General features: G+C 37.1%; 1 protein-coding gene across 1 annotated transcript in view; it reads right to left on the bottom strand.

Annotated features, from left to right (window-relative positions):
• LOC113073073 (SH3 and multiple ankyrin repeat domains protein 3-like) overlaps window positions 1-23,362 on the bottom strand; it is a gene marked incomplete at its 3' end in the record, with an annotated part of 139,344 nt that overhangs the window by 34,996 nt on the left and 80,986 nt on the right. Inside the window, exons 3-4 of the mRNA XM_026245976.1 lie at window positions 12,548-12,751; window positions 9,509-9,580 (exon numbers count right to left, since the gene is read on the bottom strand). Of these exons, the coding sequence (XP_026101761.1) occupies window positions 9,509-9,580; window positions 12,548-12,751 (276 nt within the window). The remainder of the gene's footprint in view (window positions 1-9,508; window positions 9,581-12,547; window positions 12,752-23,362) is intronic.

Here is a 23,362-nt window from a genome sequence, read left to right as displayed (position 1 = left end):
TAATTTATGGATTGATGGATGGACGGAATGAAAGATAAAACAATAGAATGATGGAGGGATGAATGGATGGATAGACAGAGCGAATGACAGATAAAACGTTAGAATGATGGAGGGATTGACAGAATCATGGATGATGGATGGATGGACTGAATGTTGGATGGATGGATAAACAGACAGAGGGAATAACAAATAAAACGTTACAATGATGGAGGGATTGACAGAATCATGGATGGATGGACAGACGGACTGAGGGATGGATGGATGGACAAATGGAAAGAAAGAACAACAGATAAAACATAAGAATGATGGATGGATGAATTGATGGACCAATAAATGGATGGATGGATAAACGAAATGAGAGATAAAACAAAGGAACGATGGATGGAAAGACTGAGATTGATAGATGGATAGATTATTTTTGCTGCATGTAAAGGCTCCTGTGCATAATTTGCATAACTTTATTATTATTATTTTTTTACATTTATAAGTAATAGCTGCCAATGTAAGATGACAGTTAGTTCCATTAGACCTTTCGCGATTATCAAACGGTAGTTATTATGAGCAACGAATGTTTAGAGCTGCGCGTATTCAGCTGTAATTTGATAATTATTATATGAAGTATTCTCCATTAAACACTGCAGATGTATCCTGGATGTGTCCTGAATTGTCTGAAGCTGTATAATGATAGATTAACTGTTATGAATACAGTTTATCAGTGTGCACCAGTTGCATGAGTGATTCTAAACGGTTAAATACTGATGAAATGTGTGTGTGTGCGTGTGTGTGTGTTATGGGCAGCTGATGTGTAAGTCCTCTGTGGTTGTACTGATCCTCACTCTGGTTTAATTAGGTCGTGTAATGGTCAGCCTCTGGGCAGAACTGATAAAAGAGTCCCGGGACAGCTCAGTGGATGGGACGGTTTTCACAGCTCTATGCTCGCTCTCCAAACTCACAAGCATTGTATTTCAAAAGCACTTCAAAATAATTTAACAGAACTTAACCACTGAATACAACTATACCTTCCACTTTATAACCTTTAATATTTAATGTTAATATGTACCCTGTCTTCAAAACCTGACATGCATTTCAAAAACCTCCCTCATAAATACATAAATAGTTATTTAGCAGATGATATCATTAAAAGTGGCATATAACAGGGTCAGTCATCCTGGAGTAACCTGAGGTTAATAGTCTCACTCAAGGGCTCAATCGTGGCTCAGTTCTGCCCCAAACCAGCAACCTTGCACCACAAAGACACCGCATTGGAAAACAACTGAAAACTCAAGGCAAGTTACTGTAGGTTCAAACCTCATCAGCATTAATATACATATCACAAACTATACAGTAGGCTACATCACAGAGCAACACATAGAAGAACATCACTGGATGAGGTCGCAGCTGGCAGATATAGAGCAAATTAGTTCATGATCTGTTAGTTTTACAGTAAAAGACTGTCTCGTGTAGAGTGAATATAGTGCTGGCTAACGCACCAAGACATGCATATTTACAGACATATACAGTACATTACGCTACAATTTCAAGTGCTTCCTGTAAAAAAGAAGTACATTAGAAAAACAACTTGAGATATGAAACAGATCTCACTTTTATAAATGAAGTTAAAATGAGCTCAAACTGAGTTATTTTCCTAAAGTAACTGGCTCTCTATCTAAACACCATAGTAATGTCTCTTCTAGAGTTTCAGAAGAGATTTCAACAATGTCAGATGAACTATTGCTTGTCAGTTGTACATGACTTCAGTTCTTTAAATCTTTATAAACATATATAGCATATGTTGGTAATTATAGATGATATAATGTCAGATAATTATATACATAAACTATATAATTTTCAGGAACATTAAAACAATGACAGATATATGCACTAATATTCCATATTAGTTTGGGGAATTTAAGATTGCTTTTTTAAAGAAAAAAATAAATATTTGTATTTCAAACAGATGTTCTTTAGAACTATCTATTTATCAAAGAATCCTGAAATATAATTTAGCAGTTTCAACAAAAATATTATACAATACAACTGTTTTCAATGATGATAATAAGAAAGTTAATATGACAATAATAACAATAAGGTTAATGGCTGCTGAAAATTTAGCTTTTTAATAAACAGAAATAAAAAAGTATAAATTACAATATACAATAGTTATTTTAAACTCTCTCTATATATATATTTCATAGTAGTGAGGCTGTATTGTTGAGAAGTCTTTCAAAAACATAAAAAAAATCTTCCAGACCCAAAACCTTTTAACAATATAAAGATTTCATACAGTAAGTGCACTTACACTTGACTTGATTGAGGTCAAGATTGTGATCCAATCACCCAAAAGTGTTAAGGTGGTCTGTTAGTATAGGATGGAATCAACAGTATAACAAGAGAGGGGAGAAACCCAGAGTCACCTGTGTGCTCTCACAAGTCCCTAAAGGAAAGTGTCTCCCAAATATTCCAATACTGTTTTCCCAAATCTGTCATCTCTGTGACTGACTACACCTCCACATTCTGTCTGATCATACCATCGCGCAAGCACCTCGATAAATCGTCACAGCCAGTGTCATCTTTGTCAAGACCGCAGATCAGCACTCAGGTACCAGACGCAATCACAATTCTGGGCATGGCATTCAAAGGACGAGCAAGTACGGATGAAAAGCAGCAGAAGATGTGGGAAATACACTGAAAATGCTTGATGCGAAACTTTAACGCTTGAATTGTTCTTGTTCACACCTTAAACACACACACACACACACACACTTACACTGGAGCTCCACTGCTGTCTTGACATTCTATGCTACACTGAACACATGCTGATAAAAGAGACAAAACAATAAGCTGCAATGTAGTTAATAATAACTAAAACTATAAAAAATGGTTCATGAATTTTAAGTTGTTTTAGATCGTTTGTGAAGGCAACATTTCTAAGTTTTAAAGTATAAGTTAACTTCCAGAATAAATATTCTGTCATCATTTACCCACTTTCCACATGTTCCAAACCTGTATGAGTTTATTGAACACAAAAGACGATATTTTGCTTTTTATTTTTTCCTTGCTATTTTTTCAATGGTAAAATGGTACAAATGACCAAAAAGTGAAACTAAAAACAAACAAAAAAACTTTAATGTTATGGCTAATGATGTATTGTGATATTTAATGATACAGTGATAAATAGTGATTATTAAACTGTATTTTGTCTTAATAAATAAATATAAAAAAATAACATTTCTAAAACCTAATAGAAATATTAGATGCAGCAAGTAAATTTAGCCATCACAATATATATATATATATATATATATATATATATATATATATATATATATATATATATATATATATATATATATATATATATATATATATATATATATATATATATATATTTGCAAATTGTGTGGATTTGTTTGGTTCTTGTGGAGATTTTCACTGATCAATGCACACCTAAATTGGTATCAGTGTTGGAGCTAATACATCGAAATGATTAATTTTACCAAAATTTGGCAAGATAATCACAATAAATTGCACAGAAAAGGAAGTGAAAATTGCAAGAATGACTACAAAATGATGAGCAAACAGTTCTATTTCGCACAGCATGCAAACAAAACTGTGTGTATGAATTTACACCTGTCCCAGAGTTACATCATAAAAAAATCCTTATTGCTGAGCCTGCGTCCAGTCCTGTCTCTCTGTCCCTGTACCAAACTGTCTCACTCATTCAAAGGGAAGTTACTCTGCTATAAAGCCACATACACACACTGATGGAATGCAATGCAACACACACACACACACACACACTTACACAATCTAAACAAGACAGACAAGGAGAGACAGACACACAGAGAAGTGTCAGAGAGAGAGAGAGAGAGAATGGGATACCTTACTGTTGATTTTGGACTTCTTAGCGTCCTTGCGTGGCTTCCTGTTCCTCCGCTCTCTGCCGTCTCTCCGTCCGAGTGCTCCCCCCATCTCCTCTCATCACACACTCATCTACTACATGCCCTCTCACCTATCGCCCTGTCTTCTCCTCCTCGTCCTCTCTCTCTCTATCTCTCTCTCTCTCTCGCCACACACGTCTTGCCGGAGTGCTGCCCACTCACACTCTCTCTCACATGCGCGCACACACACGCTAGCGTCTGGCGTGTGATGAAGGGGTGATTTTGCTGGATGCGGTGACTGGGAGGGAACATGAGGGAGATAGGGAGGAGAAAAGGGGGAGATGTGGCGGTAGTTTTGAGGAGGGGAGGGGGAGAGAAAATATGGGGTTGAGCCAATAAGAAAAAAGCTCACGTTCATTCATTCACACTCATTTGTTCCCGCTGACTGTGAGCAGTGATGAAACAAATCTATGATCTGACAACACACACACACACACACACACACTATGCAGTCGACTGCAGCATGCTCATTGACCAGAACAGATACGACTGCAACTACATTAAACCCCGCCTCCTGCTTGACATGATTGGCTGGAGGGAAACCAGAGTGGTAGGTATGCTTTCCTCTCTCTTACTTTGATGTGTTAAATGGGACACGTGATTGGTTGATTAAATTATAGTGTATTCAGACTGCTTGGAAACAGTATTGATACAACGATATAACGGCCAGGATGTCTATACACTAGAAGAAGCACCGATTGAGCACTTGATGGATATGAACTTGTAAGATGTTAATATGCTCAAATAATATATCATTTTCTAGTTTTGTTTTTCAATAAATTTTATGATGCATTTTTGAAAGTTGGTGCAAGTTTCCTCAACAATTTTCATTTGAAACAAGTGTTTTATCGATGGGAAAATATATATATATATTTTGATGTATTTTTAACACATTTTTATAGCTTTAGTAGAACCACTGGGACATTGATAACAGCAAGAGCCAAAATGTGTATCGCCGATGCAGCAGCGCTTTAACAGCGGGATGAAGGAAAGAAGGAAGGATCTTGAAGACACCCTTAAGAAAGGAAGGAAAGAATGATGGAATTTAAATATGCTGCTTTTCTGAGAAAGAAAGAAAGAAAGCTCTTCTGAGAAGGGAGGAAGGAAGGTAGGAAGCAAGAAAGGAAGGATGGAAGATGCCGCTTTTTGGAGAAGAAAGGAATGTTGGAAGGAAGGAAGGAAGGAAGAATGGAGGAAAGGACAAAGGAATTTAAAGATGCAGCTTTTCTGAGAAAAAAAGAAGTAAAGAACGAATGAAGAAATTAAAAGAGTAGACAAATTAGTTAAACGCACTAAGTGTTATTGGCCTGTGATGTATTAATAAACATACATGTCCAGATCACTGCAGTGGAAACAATCTATACCAGTATTATAACCTCATGCAGGGTCAGGCGATTGCTGCAGTCCTGTCTCTCTCTCTCTCTCTCTCTCTCTCTCTCTCTCTCTCTCACACACACACAAACACACATTGCATTCAAGGTGTTATAAGAGAAGAAACCACAAAAGCCCAAACACACAGACAGACAGAGAAACAACTCTTAGACGTGGCTGTTCTTTTCTCTCACTGCAGGTCTGTAATATCATTCAAGCACTGTATCAAAATGCTCCATGTCTTCATGTATGGGAAACTTTTTCTGAAAGAAACTATAGCCCTATTGAATCTAGTTCTCTCATGTCAGTAAAGTCGTGTTTCACAGATATATTTTGTCATTTCAGTCCTGTTTGAATCGAACATGTCGGTCTGAATAACAAATTACCTACTTTCTGCAGTTAACTCAGCCATCCTCTGAGAAATCTAGTTCTGTCTGGATAGAAATGTCTGTTGGTGTCACAACCTCATCTATGTTGTCCAATTCTGTAATGAAAGCTACATTTTCAGGGGAGTTTTAGTCTGGGCTCTGAGTAGGCCATGTAAGAACATTCACCTATTTCTCCTTTAACCACTGTGTGGTCAGTTTTGCTGTGTTTAAAAAAAAAAGAAAATTTGGTTTAAATACAAGTTTGTAATGTTGTGATTCTATGTCTGATTGGTTTGGTTGATTGCATCAATGCACTATAGACTTTCAACATGTAACCTTTGACATCAAGATCACAACTCAATCAAGTAAGTGTTTTACCTCCCATTTAAATGATATAGGACTATTTTATAACCCTAACTAAGTACAATGATAAGGTTGATTTAATAGTGTCTTAATATAGTGTCACTTAATTGTTTCCACTTAGCATTCATTTTTCTTTGCAATTGGCAGACCCAATTTTGGGTCACAATCCACCAGTTACAGAACCACTGGTTTCACAACACACACAATCAAAAGAAGCAACACACACACATTCATCTGTTGGGCTTAGAGGACAAACACAGTTTATATAAAATATTCTCTCCTTCACTGTGTCTTTCAGCTCACTTACTCTGTCTCTCTCTCTCTGTCTGTCTGTCTGTTTGATGGAGGGATGAGTCAGAGGGGTGTTCTGCACTGGAGGTTGACTGTCAGTAATGAGCTTCCTCAGGTGTGGCAGACGGGGAGGAAGGTGCAAGCCAAAGGGAAGACGACTGGAGATCAGGAATGAGCGATTGATGTGTAGAGAGAGGTTGAATCAGATAAAGGTGAGGCAGAGGGCACAAGTCAAACATGCCACATTTACTTTTAACTAGAAAAGAAAGAGTGTACGTGAAAGTGCTCGCACACACACAGATATACACACTGGCCCTGTACACTGACACGAGTTAGTAGCCAGAACACGTTTGTCCAAACACCTGTACTAGCACAGGGTGGATACAGAGTCTTCATTATCACTCACTCACACACACACACACACACACACACACACACACACACACACACACACAGACTGTCTGAGAGGAACGGGGTGAATGTCAGTGAATCAGAAATAAGCAGTCAGATATCTGATTTTAACATTCAACACACTCGCCAGTACAACACATTTCAGTTTATACAGACAGTGAAATAATGAGTTAGTGGATGAGTGAGCTATGGAATGTCTGAATGAGTTTAATACATATGAATGAATTTAATAATTAAATAACTAATACAGATAAGAAAGGTGTGTAACAGTGTCAAATAGTGTCACAAAGTGTCAACAGTGCAGTCCTGTTCACAAACAAATGACTCTTTTATGAACTGACTCTTCAGTGAATCGATAGATTCAAACACCCATGTTGCAAATACAGTGTAAAGTGTGTCTGTGTGCATCAGGAGGCTCTTCTAGACACGCTCTAGTTCTCTTCCTCACCTCCTCCTCCTGCTCTCCTTCTCTGGAGAGCAGATGTTGCTAACACACAGCTGGGCCTGCAGTGTGTCCTGCCAGCTCAGTAATGCAGCTCAGGTGAGACTGTGTTGGAGTTGGCCAGGGTCGAGCTGTACGCATCTTTATGAGCTCAGTAATGAAATGATAACTTCTCATTTTCATGTTAACATCAGCTGCTTCAGTACTGAGGGTCTGTTGTCTCTGTTAAAGAAAGACTTCTTTCTACCATCTGTCATATGACCATCTCTGGCCTCCAGGCTACACACACACACACACACAGTGCATTAGGTTTCACCTCGGCTCAGTAAAAAGTGAATGACTGTAAACTAGGCTAATGCTTGACCTGAACACACACCACTGAGCACACACGGCTGTGCCACAAATTGACAGTTCATGTGTGTGTGGGTTTGCGAGCATGAGCAGACACTGGCATTCGTAGATGTTTGATCATCTGCATGTGCAGCCAGCAGGAGAGGTCAGTACAACAAACGAAACAATGTCACTGTATAAGCGGATTATACCCTCACCACCCCCCGTGCGAGCAGGAGATGGCGCAGTCCAACAGTTAAATGGCATGGACCGTCAAAAACCCCACAATTTCACAACAAAACCACAATGACAGAAAAACAACAGTGAACCACTCTGGCCCAGACAGATTGGAAGATAAATCAGTATAAGCCCCACTTAAGAGTGCCAGGGAATATGCCCGCTCCAAATTCTCACACACAATCAAATATCAGTGTGCCCCAGAACAATTGAAAACCAAAAACAACTGGTGATGTCTGATTCACAAACTAAACACTCTTTCAAAATGACTCTCTTCAGTGATTCAGTCAAAATTTCTCACAAACCATTTGTACCTTACCTTATATTAAAGTGAAAGGATAGTCAGTCCATCACAAGGAGTCCAAAATTGTTAAGTTGGTTGCTTGCAATTTCTTTTGTAATTAGTGATTACCTCTATGTATAGTATTAGCACTTCCTAAAATGACTTCGTTCACATGACAGAAGAATTTGAACAGGTTCCTTAAAAAATACCATCCAAATGAATCAATTTGCTAAAGTGAATTCAATTTACATTTAGGGGCAACTAACCCTTTAATAAGCACTAGTGTGGATTATTCATTGATTATGACTTTTTCATTTCATTCACTGCAGTAATGCGGTCACACAGGGTGACTCTGTCAGACGAGTGCTATTTTCGCCAACATCTAAAGAAAGGCTCTCGTCTAATTGAATGGAATAGAGGATTCAAGCTGACATCATGATGCCGAAATTGGTACAAAGCCAACATTGATTTCCATTTATTGTGCTAATGGCTCATTTTGATTTAGGACATAACTCTGACTCTCCAGGAGAGATGAGAGGAGATCTCATTCGTAGAGCCCAGACAAGCCAAAAACAGCAGCATTAACACGATGAGAGGGGAGTTGATTGGACTGGCTGGTAATTACAGGGCATCTCGGTGTGTGTTTATGAGAAGTGTTGTTGATCTGTGAAGAGCAGAGGAGGTTACGGTCATGTAAACTCTTCCACAGCTCCATGCTTCTCAAGATTACTGTCGTCATCATTATCATCTATCTAAACAGCTCGATGACACCTCAACATCTACAGCATTCCAGGAACCATTAGGCAGCCGATGAGACTCGCTAATATCCGCTTTCTATGAGACACAAACTTCCTCTGCAGGGCGATTGGTGACTCAGACTCAGAGTTAACTAACTCACTGGTATAACTAAAAAGAATATATAAAAAAATCTATTTGATCTATTTGCCACCTCAATCACCGATTAATGACATCTTAATTTGAAACACTGATAGAACTAAAAAGCATAATTGTTTAAATCGATTAATTACAATTATTTCTTTTTGAAGAACAAATACAGATTTGCCACAGTATTCTCTATAAAATGGTATAATCCCCATCATGTAATCACTGACTGATACAGCGCTGAGAAAAGTAACAGGTACCATGTGACATCACCTTAATTGAAACTTGAATAATGATATCAGGATGTCTAATTTGAGACACTGGCACAAGTAAAAGCATACGTTTTAAAATGTATTAATTAGAATGATTTCTTCCCGAATCAGAATCCCCATCATGTAAACTCTGATTGGTCCAGTGCTGCAAAATGTAACAGCTACCATCTTTCATCACCTTAATGTAAACCTAAATCATGACATCAAGAAACTTTAGTAGTCACTGAACTCTTGTTCCAAAAAATGTGTGTCTATAGTGAAAGCAGATCAGCAAGATGCATTGTGGGTACAAAAAGAAGCTAACGCTCCTGTCTTACCTTAGTGTGAAGCTTTGACAGCTGTTTTTCATCCAGGTGAGATTGTGTGTACACTCGCCTCTTGTAGCGAAACTGCCAAAACCAAAAACACAGCACTGATTAGGTTTACATCACTATGGATATCACAACTTTAGTCTTCATTAAAGAGCACATGCTAACATTCTTCAGTGATTGTCATGTTTGCTGAAACTGTGAAGTGGAGGGAGACTCTGTTTGAGTGTGAACTGTTGAAATCATAACTGTGAGCTGCTGAAACATCTGCACATCAACATTACAGCTGTGCTCAGGATCACAACGTCCTTTAACAGAGAACCAGCTGTGAATCAGTGAACTGCACATTCAGTCAAAACATGACGCAAGCGGAACTGCATGAGGAACAAGACAACGGGAGTCTTTTGAGACAATTTTAGGGAGAAAAAAATTACAATAATCTAAACATTTTCAAAATGATCATAGAATAATGGCCTACATTTCCGACCTGAGGTTCCTCACACAAACCTACAGTATGATTTCAAAAGAATGTACTCATACCAAACACTGACACTTGTATGGAACATCCTGGTAAAGGGAAAATTGGTAAAAAAAAAAAAATTATACAACAAATCTCAAAAGCTGGAAAGCACCAATATCAAATATCTGAAAAAATTAAATCACATGATAAAGTAACAATTAAAACCAGACTTAATTATAAATATTATAATGTAAATTTGCCAAGAAAAATAACAGAAAAGCTTAAAAAGAACAACTTTGGGTATTGTCATGGAATGTCAATGTAATGTCATTTCTACACCACAAGAGACACCAAGTAGCAAAAATTCCTAAAAGTTTCTACAGCCCTAAACTCACTCTATTGGTTAAACCAGATGTTGTCTTTCATCATTTCCTCACCCTTTTGTCATTGCTAACCTGTATAACTTTTTCCCCCATGCTACTGCAATGAATGGAGTCTTCAGGCAAAAACGACGTAAAGGCACCATTAAAGTAGACCTTACAATTAATACGCCCTCTTTGGAGCCATATGCTATCTGTGCTGGGAACAAATCAAAATTTAAGTCATTACTCACTGCTCTACTTCTTTCATTAACTCTCATTACTGTACGGATGTCTGGATTTCACTGAATAATGACTTCAATTTCAATCTCTATGTCATAAACTTTGTTAGAAGTTTGAGAGTGAGGAATTAATGACAGAATTTTCATTTTTGTGTGAACTATTGCTTTAAACACCAAGAAAACTGATGAGACAAAACTCTTCTTGAATCATGAGTTGAGGAAAAAAAAAAAAAGAAAAAAAAAAACTTTTCAATCATGACAACAACAGCAAAGTTGAGGAAACTCAGAGGCAGACTGGAAACTCAAAGTAATGTATCGCTGTCAAACTCAAGGCCATTAACAAACGCCTCAGGAACAAACGAGTCAAAATGTCATGATCAAACAGAAAACAAGTCGAAAGCTCACAAACAACGAAGGTGAATAGATCTTACACGCTCTGAACTCACCACAGGATCCGTCTGCTGCGCTACGCGTCTCTGGCTGTGGGCAGTAGCAGTGCAAGCGAGCCAACACTATAATTCTCAGCACTACCCAGAATTCCTCTGTCTTGCACCTCGGGCCATCAATCCCAAAACATGACACCAACTACAACAAAATATTGCAAAACATCACTACGAAACAGCCATGACTTGGAGCTGCAGAAGCGAGCGCTGTACACAAAACCATGTGCCCGTGAAGAGGGCAAGGCCTCGGGGACACCCACAGCTCCATCCCTCTCCTCCACTGAGATCTGACCATTCACATCTCTTTGTTACTGGGTGCTGTATCTGTCTATCTAGCAAACCCAGGAGTGATCTATCCACTATGGGAGTTTTTTTGTCAAGGCCAGTGTGTCGACGGACCGTCTGCTGTGCAGTGATGGTTTCTGAAATACCAGGATGGGTCTGAGCTGTAAGAAGAGTGCCAACACTTAGCAATGTGAGCAAAATAAATGACTGTGGACTGTTCACATGCAGCTGGTTGCTTTGGAGGATGATAAAACGCACACAAACACACATCTCCTTCTGTTCTCTCATGCACGTTGTATATCGCTCAAGTTTGACAGTTTCGCCTATTTATCAGATACTGGGTATGGATACTGCATATACAGTTATAATGTACTTTTACCACATTTATCACTTAATGATCTTCATGTATACAGGTTTTTTTGTGAGCCTCATGTTCTAACCAGCAATGCTGAGTGACATGCAACAAGTCTCTTGATATCTATTTCATCACATTGTGTAGCCACACCCGCCGAAAATTCTCATTGGTCCAAAATATCCAATACATTGAATAGTAAACATTAAATGTGTTCTGATTAGCTGTGATTTTGTTAATACACTGTAAACTTACTTGTTGTTAAAATAATACTATAGAACGAACGATAGGACAGACGGACAGACAGACAGACAGACAGATAGAAGATAGACAGACAGACAGACAGACAGACAGACAGACAGACAGACAGACAGACCGATAGATAGATAGATAGATAGATAGATAGATAGATAGATAGATAGATAGATAGATAGATAGATAGATAGATAGATAGATAGATAGATAGACATTAATTCATGTTTGTCAAGGTTTATGACACCTAGGAGACATTCATAATAAATTTAGTACAGCTCCAAATTCAGCAACACATTCAGGAAGAGCCTAACTGCATAAAGGCAATGATTTCTTTTTGTCATTTATCTGCTCATAGCAGAAATATGCAGAGGCCATTTTTCAGAAGCCAACACTGGTTTGCTCTCTCTCTCTTAAATGCTCTTTCTTCCACGGACTCCAAAAGTCAAAATTGAAATGATAAATCAGGTGAAATGACAATCAGAGCATTCCTGACCACTCAAGCTGACAGAAGAGGATGGAGCAATGGAGATATACTCAGGAAGGCAGGGTGCCAAAATAAGATCTCACACTGTAAGCAAGCCAAGCTTTTATTTTATTGGTGCACATATTGAGTGTCAAGACCAAGGTGTTAATTTGGGGGTATGACTCTCACCTCCAGGTACGGGACAGGAGAGATGTCGGGAAGTGGATATTCTTTCAGTGTTCGCTGCTCATCCAGGAACTTCCCGGCTTTACTGTTGTACGCAGGCTGAAAGAGGCCATAGTTTAGCACATCCTTCAGGCTCTGGTTGAGGGTGCAGAGGATTCGTTGTTTAGACAACCAGATGGGAGACTCCACATTAAACTTCATGCATTTCTGCAGAGGAAACAGAAAGAGAGACATCATGAGTCATGAAAATCCCATAATGCAACAGCAAACCTGAAGATTCCCTAATATAATTCAAAAGATTGGGTGCGATAACTTTTTAAAAAAAGATTTTGAAAGATTTTTTTTATATATATACTTACCAAGGATGCATTTATTTGATCAAAGATACAGTACAAACATTAATCCTGTGAAATATCTTTACAAATCTGAATATATTTTAGAATGTAATTTATTCCTATGATGCAAAGCTGAATTTTCAGCATCATCACAGTTTTCTGTAATAAAAATAATTGACATGTCCTTTGAGGTTCTTTTGTATGCGATGCCCTCAACATCTTATTCCTTCCTCTTGTAGACTTTCAGAGATTACTCTGTGTTGTGACCCCAAAATCAACAGTGAAGATTTGAGAGCGAACCCACTGCCAAATCAAGCAGTGTATCAATAAAAGCCTCTCACCCTTCTCTGTCTTTGTCCTCTAAACCATAAGTAATGACACACACCCCTGCCCTTTCCACAGTACTTTGATTACTAGAGGCAGAGATCCAGCAGACCATCGGGACAGAGAGAGCAAGCAGGAGTGAGAGAGGATTTCAACACTTTTGTTCGCTTCTCCTCCCAGCAAATACGACATCAAATGCAGCTTTGAACTCTTCTCTACTGCATTTATTTTACCAGAGAGCCCAGTATTAAGGAGACAAAGATGGGAAGAGAGGACATCAGTCTACAACACACACACACACACACACAAAAAGAAAAGCATTTCAGAAACTTGTAATTATGTGCAGAATTCCCCTGAAGTTAATCCTTCGTTTCATTCTGTTTTCCCGGGGATAACAACAGCCTCCACCATGGTCGTTCCTTTTGATTTTCAATCTTTAATTTCATCACTCTTTTCTATGTTTATCTTTGCTTAGACTGACAGACGACTGGACCGCATTCAGCTCTATTTAAACTCAGAACAAGAGTAAAACCAGACCTCTATTCAACATACAAATGGAACGGACGCCTCAGTACAATAATACAGTAATCGCACGTCACACTTCCATTCTTTTTTCTGACAATAACCTATGGACAGCACAAATTAAATGCTAAAAACTTACAGTTAAAGAAGAGCCAAAATTATGCAAAAATGTATGGCATTCAAAAATTACATGTATATTTTCACAAAGTTTTGCATGATATATATATATATAAACACACACACACTAACAACTAATTTATTTACAATATCCACACTGATACACTAAACAAAAAATTATAGAAATACACCGAAATAAATTATAAATGCAACAATTTTGTTTTTGCCCACATTTCTCATGAGCTGAACTCAAAGATCTAAGACTTTTTACCAACTGAAAATAATTAAATAAAGGCTAAAACACTGCTAAATAATATAACAGTATATAAATAATACTAAAATATCACATCACTGATATAAACACTGAGTATGTACAGTATATAATATAAATATTGTACACTTTTGTAAGTATAAATATTGATGATGACTATATCTTGTCTGCCTTTATATCCAAACCCAGAATAATTACTGAAGGTAAGGGTTCGGGACGGTGTCATAGTTCAGTTTTAATTAGACAGGACTGTATTTATTGATATCTTTTGCCATTCACTGAGGTTTCACTGAGGTTACTGCAATGCATTCTGGGACTGTCCGTTTAGAATTGCCTTAGACTGCCTTAGGATTGATTTAGAATTTAGACCAAGTAAGTTATTTTAAAGGGAAGGTTAATTTTGCTGCCAACTTTTTGGAACACCTTTGAATCAGAAAATGCTGTCGACTTACTAAAGCTGGCATCACTACGTTTTGGAACAAAACTATAGTTTTATGCACTTCAAACACACCGCTTTACAAATAAGCAAACATCTTATTCCATTTGTTTCCTTGGCCATAATTTACCCAGAAATCAGAACCTCAACGTGTAATAAACATGCAAACATGTCCTCAAATGCTCAGTGCCCATATCTGCAGGGCAGTTCTCCCACAATCCAGTAGTGCTGATGTGATTCCCTGAACTCATGGATTGATTCTGATAGTATTAGCCTGAGGAAAATCATAACAGGGCTCTATTGGCATCAGTTTAGGAGAGAGAGATTCCTAACAATGCATTGATTGAGCTGCATGCATACAGCCACACACAATGACTCTGTCTGTCTGGAAAATGCTGTGGATTTGCTCAGTAGGGCTCTGGTAAGCAGACTGGTTTTCAGCAGGCCTTCAGAGAAACGTGGAGTAGAGATATAAAGCACATCTGGAGAATGAGACAGGTACAGTCCATCAATGTCACACACATGCAGGTGCAGACAAACACATCATATTATGCATACATGCATGGAAAATGCTGTAATGCTGCGTTTTTATGCATTAAACCATTTCAAGGAGTAGTAATATATAAGTAAGAATATATCACTGGAGTTCCAGATATTCACGAGAACAAACTGATTAGTATGTTCAGTATTTACATTAAGAATATCTTTATTAATATAAGGATTATATATACAGGGTCTATATAAAGTGTTGTCACTGTCTCCACCCATAAATATATAGTATGACGCTAGAAGTGACACCGCTATTTTTGAACCAGACATGTTCACATAATGTAACAATTAACAGCAAGTAATGTTTTCTCAAGTACTTGTACAGTAAGGGAAATGAAGTGACATACAGCCCAGTATGGTGACCCATACTTAAAATTTGTGCTCCGCATTTATCCCATCAAAAGTGCAAACACACACAGCAGTGAACACACACACTCACACACACACTCACACACACACACACACACACACACACACACACACACACACACACACCTGGAGCAGTGGGCAGCCATTTATGCTGTGGTGCCCGGGAGCAGTTGGGGGTTCAGTGCCTTGCTCAATGGCACCTCAGTCGTGGTATTGCCATCTTGAAACCACAACCTTAGGGTTAGACTTTACATCTGTAGTTGTGTACTACAATGTTTACTTTGACAGAAATATCTTAAATAAAACAAAGATAATGACTGTACAGCAAAAGCAACACTGAACAGAGCTGTAAACACAACTACAATCCAACATTTAACCCATTTTACTATGGTGTGGGTGCGACAAAATAGTGCTTTTTTCCCACAAAAGGTAATTGTCCACAACGCTGTGTATCATCGGAGGAAGACCGAACTGCCTCAAATGAAAAAGTTCACTGAACACAATTTACTACAGAGAGAGAGAGATACAAAATATACAGATATATTTTATCTTTATTGGTGAACCTCCAAAAATCTTTCAAGAACATTTGAAGGTCATTAATGCTCTTAAATGCCATTAAGATAATACAGATTAATAGGCAACACAAAATATAAAAAAAAATGTCTATATCACAAATATCTTTTAAGTTTGGTCAGTATTTTGTCACATCATTTTTTAAGCTGGTTAAAACTTTGAGCTGATTGAAATGGCATCTACATATTAGTCGATGTAAATTTTATTTAAAAAGTAGAAAATTAAGTCAAATATTCAAAAACTGTCTATAATAATTAATTATAAAATAAACATATCTTGTAAATGTTATATATTTTGGCGTGCACACACACACACACACACACACACACAGCGATATTGGTATTTGGTATTGGGAGTTTACGGGGACTTCATATGCTTAATGTTTTTTATACTGTACATACAGTATTTTCTATTGCCCTTCACCAACCATACACCTAAACCTACCCCTCACAGGAAACTTTGTGAGTTTTTAAATAATAATAACAAAACAAAAAAAACACTATTTAGTATGTTTTAATGCCTTTTGAATTACAGGGACCAATGTATAGTCAAGTCATACCAATGTCATTATTACATAATTACATTATTACTAAAACCACATGCAGGGTCTCCAGGGGTCCCGGTAATGGGAAAGACTTGAAAAAGTCAAACGAACAAACTCTCTCCTCTCTGCAGTGCAGGGTCATGTTGATTGGCTACTTTGGTATGAGAAAGTCTTACTCAGCGATGCTCGGGATAGAGACCTTGCAGCATGAACAACATTTACACACTCAAACACATACACATACACACACACACACACACACACGGCCAAGAGAGAGAAAGAGAGGGTGTTATCTCTCCACAAACACCCATACCGAGGGCTCGTCAACCAACGAGGCACCCCACAACCACCTTGGGAGTTTGCTAATGTGTGCGTTAATGTGTGATCATGTTGCACATGCATTCGTAACAGTATTAATTATTAATCTGGCACATATACAGTAGGGAAAACACTCGGCAGGAATGCTTTAAAAGCTCATATCCTCACACTTCAGGATATTGCGTAAAGCCAGCCAATCAGATCAGAGTTTGAGATTTGGCTCTTGGCATTTTGTCCAAATGAAAAATACTGAAAATTCGGTTTGGTTTCATCAATAATAATCAATAATACTAATACCAAAAAACAGTTATTAGTTGTTGCCAGCAGGTTAATTACTCACCAAAACACTGTGAGTCATGAGATTATTAATAAGAATAGAAATATTTACATTTATAATACATTTTATAGAGATAAATAGATAGACAGACAGAGAGACAGACAAATAATTATAATACATCTTATATAATATATTATATAAAGTGTTAATTTTCCACTTTCATCTAAAAAATATTCATAAATTAATATTTACAGTAGATACCATTTTAGTAAGTTTACATGTGACTACTTAATTATGTGAGAAAGGATATTACTGTCCAGAGGGAAAAAAACTACCTAAAAATGAACACTGGGCAGCTGATCTGTGAACAGTCTGTAAACATGCCGTCTAACACTAAATCTGAATTATATGTGACAGCACTTGCTCTGGTTCGAAATAAATAAAAAAATAAAACTAGCCAAAAGGTTTCAGCGAAGCTGCTTGAATAAGAGAGAGAGAGAGGACACAAATGAACTATAAGAGCAATGTCTAGAGACACAGAAAGAGACAGAGAACAAGAAGCTTTCACATTACACAGTCAAGCTGAGCTGCTGTTTCTTTCTGTCAGTCTGATCACAGCGAAGATGAAACACCTTCATCACCAGAGACAGAACACAAGCCCAAGCCCACTTGATAAGCTTTATATGGGCATATTTCAGGCATGTGCTGACTTTAAGAGACACATCAAACATGTACAATCTTGAATCAAGCACATACACAAACACAATTCTCTTACAATTCAGACATGAAGGTGAAGCAAGATGAAGGATTTCAAGGACTGGAGACAAGAAGACAAGGAGAAGACGGAAATGGAAGTGTCAAGTTTCTCGCTACGGATACAGAAAATAGAGGTCATGACCCGCTCTGGTAGAGGGAGTAGTTATAAACATATCATACTTTAATCTTAAAACTTTAAACAACCATATTTCTTTTCATCATTTAAATACATACTTTGTATACTGCTACAGGTGTAAAAAGAGTAAGATCCATTGAGAAAAGTGGTCACCACTTTATCCAGAGTTGACTGGAGGACAAGGGAAGTTAACTTAAAGCTCAACACCTGTGTTTGTGTCTGTAGAGTCTGTAGACTGTACATCTTCAAAATGTGGCTCCAGAGCCTATTAATTCAAGCAAAAATGCAGAAAAAAAACCTTAAGGCTCAAAAGGGCTCTAATCTTACTGGCTGACTGCTGTGTAATTTCTGGGAGTCGGGTACACAAGTTTTAGTGCTCCACTAGGCAACAAACTTGTGCTTACAAGGTAGTGAGCTGCTCCAATGAACACTTCTGAGGAAGAACTAGACAAAGGTTTTGGTAAAAATGTGTGGCCTTGCATCTACAATCACATTTAGTTTCACTTAGCTGTTTAATGCAGTTTGCTTTCAGAGTTAAATTTATGAGCTAATCAAGACTTTGGACACACATTCTAGCCACATTTTCACACAACTGTTTATTAATTTAGCATCACTGATTTCAAATGTACCTGCTGCGAAATGTGTCATAAATCTAAAATAAACTGTGGCTGGTAATTTGACATGATCGCCAGACAGTCTCTTCCTGTCTAAGTGGAAGGTTTACGACCAGAAAAGGCTGCAAAGTAGACCAGATTTCATCTGACTCTGCAAGAGCACTAGGATGTAATTCACAAGGGTCAAATCCCTCTAAGACAAGTCTCACATGGCTATAAACAAAGCTTAACCAGTCTCTGGATCTCTTACACACATGTAGGAGACTGTAGGTGGGCTGTTTTCTTTTATCACCACATAATAGATGCCTGGGGGAACTAAACTCACTAAAGCAGCTCATGGAAAGACACACTTGTCATTCAATTAGCTTTTCTCAGTGTGTAAAAACATGCACACACACAAACACACACATACACACATCCTGAAGGACATGCTGAGGCTGATGTTTTTCTAATTAAGAGACACTGATGCATGACAACACACTGTGGTTGCATCTGAGTCAGTTTATTTTTACATAGAAAGCAGGGACCTGTAAACATTTGACTAAATGTGCTACTTAAATGCGTCTATACTTCTCTATACTTCCCTGCTTTCATCACAAAAATTTTTTATTAGCAGCATCTGTTAAGACCATCAATATTACCATTGCTCATGCATAGTAATAATGATTTGTATGGAAGCCTGTTTCTGCCACTGAATATATATATATATGTCGGGTCTCATGGCTAAATCCGCAACTGACTCCAGCCTGTTTCTCCTGACAATGTGTACATGTGCCTAGGCAACACCTTTCCACTTAACTGTTCTCCTGCTCCACACACACATACTGTACAGCGGAGCGATTTGAAGGATTGATGAATAAATTAAAAACAAAGCTGTAAAATAATGACAAAAGCACTGCTACATAAATATATAGGCTAATCTGTTTGTTAAGCATGTCTCTCTGTGAATGAGCGTTGTTGTCATGTACTACATACTCAAGTTTGTGCCGGCGTGGCTTAAAGTGCCAGGTTTAACAGTGCCTGCTGTCTCACTATCTGAAGACGTGAACACAAACACTGAAAGCCTCACTGAGAGAACAATTAATAATCCTTTCATCATTTTATTTGAGAAAACCACTGTCAAAAACAAATACATTCTGACGATCAAAGTTCTTCACTACAATCTGTTAAAATAAAAGTCCGCTTTTTAACTGGAAGAAATTGACAGAAATTACGATTGTACTATAATGTAGCCTACTTCTAAAATAATAATAATAATAATATTTTACATAAACATTTTTAAGGAATATATATTTTTTCCCCTCATTTTAATTTAGTAAATCTCTGTTGTGCAGCCCTTTGCAAAAACATAAGAGTAATTTTTTTTTTTTAATAATTAAATTGTTACATTTTTATGCATTTTTATGCAGTATATTTGTATTAAATCATAAAAGTACAGAATATATATACAGAAACCAGAATTTATTAATTTGTATGTATAATTAATGATTAATATAAGTTATTAAACTAATAAATAATCAGTGATAAAATTTTCTTGTTTTTGATTAATGAAATTTGAATAAACACATGCTTTCAAACATTTGTTCAACCCCCCAAAAAATTTAATTGTTTAATACCATATACCGTGAAACTGTATAACCGTGATATTTTCTGAGATGATTATCATACCGTGATAATCTCATACCGTTACAACCATAATCTACAGTATATATTCTTGCAATTGTGAGTTTACATCTCGCAATCCTGACTTTTCTTCTCTAAATTCTGATGTCTTTTCTCAGAATTTTGAGATTTAAACTCACAATTGTGAGTTATAAAATCCAAGTCTGAGGGGAAACAGATTGTCTTTATCAAGGCCCCCCCCCCAATTCTAGCTTTTTTTCACAAAACTGAGGAAGAAAAGTCACAATTGAGAGATATAAATTAAATTCTAGGAAAAAGTCAGAATAGTGAGTTTATATATCGCATTTCTGACTTTATTTCTCAGAGTTGTGACAGTTCATGTCTCACAATTATGAGAAAAAAGTTTTTCGAGAACTTTTGAATTGCGAGAATCATTTTTTATTCATTGGCAAAAAAACAGGTTTAAATATCCTAGTAACCACCTCAAAAACATAGCAACCACCCAAAACACCCTAGCAACCATCTGAAACACTGTTGAATAGTGAGCACCTCTCAGTTTCTACAGAACATATAAAAAATACTTTTTCCTCTTTATAACCCACGAATGAACATAAGCTTTAAAACCTAATCAAATTACATGCTTAAAATAAGAAATTATGAGTAAGTTTTATTTGCACACTATGATAACGCCATGAATTTTACAGTGCGTTACATGTGCAAGAAGCACAAATGCCATTGTCAACTAATGTAAAATTCATATGAGCCCTTAAATGTTTGTGCCTTCCAAAAACAGCAGGTCTGCCTTTTTAATGGGAATTCACATTTATCTTTGGGAATTTATGAGTTCACTGTCCGGAAATAAGTATTTACTTTAAATGTGATTACAAACAATTGGATGAGTAGAAATATGGCATTAAGTATACTTTGGCAAAATCATAGCTTCTTAAATATGACATTTACAGTGACTATAAGTGTCAAAAAGCTCATGGGTGTTGACATAACCCCCTCAATATGTGTGCTTGTGAGACTGTTAAAGCCGGATGGGATGGCACAGTGACAGGGCTCAGCTGGGCGCGTGAGGACGACCAACACACAGGGAAAAAATTAGATTTTTGCGTCTGTCGTTCAAGCCCGCTGTGCTACCACAGGCCATTTGGGAACAAAAAGCAAATAAACAAGAGGGAAAAATTCGATTGAGACGGGGAGCGTGACAGACGGGAACAGACGGAGGGATGAAGGAAAATAAAAAATGTGAGTAATATGGAAAGATGGAAGGTATTTTTTTTTTTTACCGCGTGTTCTGCTTCAGTGCTTTACTAGCCTGAGCTAAAAGACTGTATTCTCAAACCTGTCACACTGAGAAATGGGCAAACACTCAGACACAAATGCATTTTATGCCAGCTCACCCAAAGAATCATCATTTACTCACTGTCATGTCGTTCCAAACCTGTATGACTTTCACAATAGAAGATATTTTGAAGAATGGATGCTCCATTCCACCCAATTATGATGAGCATGAATAGAGGTTTTATAAAGGATGCAAAAGCTTCATAAAAATGGCTGTAAGACCTGTGCACTGCATTCTGTGCCTTTTAATACCACACCATAGCTTTAGGGTTTGGTTACTTGTTCTTGCTTCCACTCGAGCATTAGATGCTAATGAGGACATTCTGAAATCATGCTGGAGAACACGATCATCAGGTTTCGCCGCATCTTAGTGCAAGTATGATACCACAAACTTGCAATGTGTTGGCCAAGCATTGGCATTTGTGTGTTCTTACAGAGACTGTATTTCCACCGAATGCTTTAGAGTTTCTCTATCCTTAGAAGAAATTCAGCTGTGCACGTGTGTCTTCAGGGAATACTGCCATCTGAACAGAAGTGTGTGGATACATGAGGGATGCATGTTAAAGTGAGTGTGCAAGAGAGGAAAAACTGTATGACAGATCTCAAGACGTGTGAAAGTGTGTGTGCTTGTGCCTTGTTCACCTAACTAGTCTTAAATCAATGTCTTTCACTTAAAAGACATCAAACCCAAGGAGCAGTGTATGTGTGTGGATAGTATGTGTTTTTGTGTGTCAGTGCTGTATTTGTCAAAGCTGACCCCACAGTCTTCACTGAATCACCCACACTTCTTGACCTGCTTACAGAAATCACACCGGCAAACACAAGCATCGCAGAGCTAGGGCTGAAGGAGAGGGTTACTGCTCGGCATTGTGTTCAAAATCTCATTCAAAAATATTCCATAAAGATTGTACATAAAGAATTATTAATTCAATTAGCTATTTTCAAAGATACCTCTCTGAACTAAAATGTGCAACTAATATACACTAAAAGTTTGGCATAATTAGTTTTTTTATATATTTCTGAAAGTTCAGGCTGCATTTATTTGATCAAAAATACAGTTAAGCAATAATATTGTGAAATATTATAATAATTTAAATAACTTTTCCATTTTAATATATTTTAAAGTGCTTTTGCTGTACTGACAAAACCTGATAATCTTGTTCTCCAGTTTGATTTAAAAAAAATTCACAAGAACATCTAGATCTAGTTAAAGCAAGAACATCTGAGGAGTTCACAAGGTCAGTGTCCCAAATTTGGTTATTTGATCAGAGACAAAGAAATGTGCCGAACATTAAATAATCTGATGGTATTTTATTTAATGTATCTTTGAAAAAAAAAAATAGATACAGTAACTTTAAAGAATAAGTCAGTAGTTAAGTGTAACACATTTGGTTATTTATTACATGAAAATTAAATATGTTAAAAAACCTAATACATTGAAAAATGTATGCAATGAACACTATAGCTTTGGAGCAAACCTTAGAGAGCAGCATCATTTACAGTAGTCTATAATGCAGCTATTTTCTAAAGTAGCCAACTGAAATGAAGCCCCATAAATCACTGATTTAAAATGCAAATAGAGCTCCACCAACATTAGAAACATGAGAAACAAGCTTACAGATTATCTCATATGCAATATATATATATATATATATATATATATATATATATATATATATATATTGTTTTAGTTTTTTTTTTTCAATT

This window comes from Carassius auratus, unplaced genomic scaffold (assembly GCF_003368295.1).
Source record: "Carassius auratus strain Wakin unplaced genomic scaffold, ASM336829v1 scaf_tig00011294, whole genome shotgun sequence".
NCBI classification, from domain to species: Eukaryota; Metazoa; Chordata; class Actinopteri; order Cypriniformes; family Cyprinidae; genus Carassius; species Carassius auratus.
The sequence above is the reverse complement of the archived record's forward strand: the minus strand, read 5'-3'. Positions and strand labels throughout refer to the sequence as shown.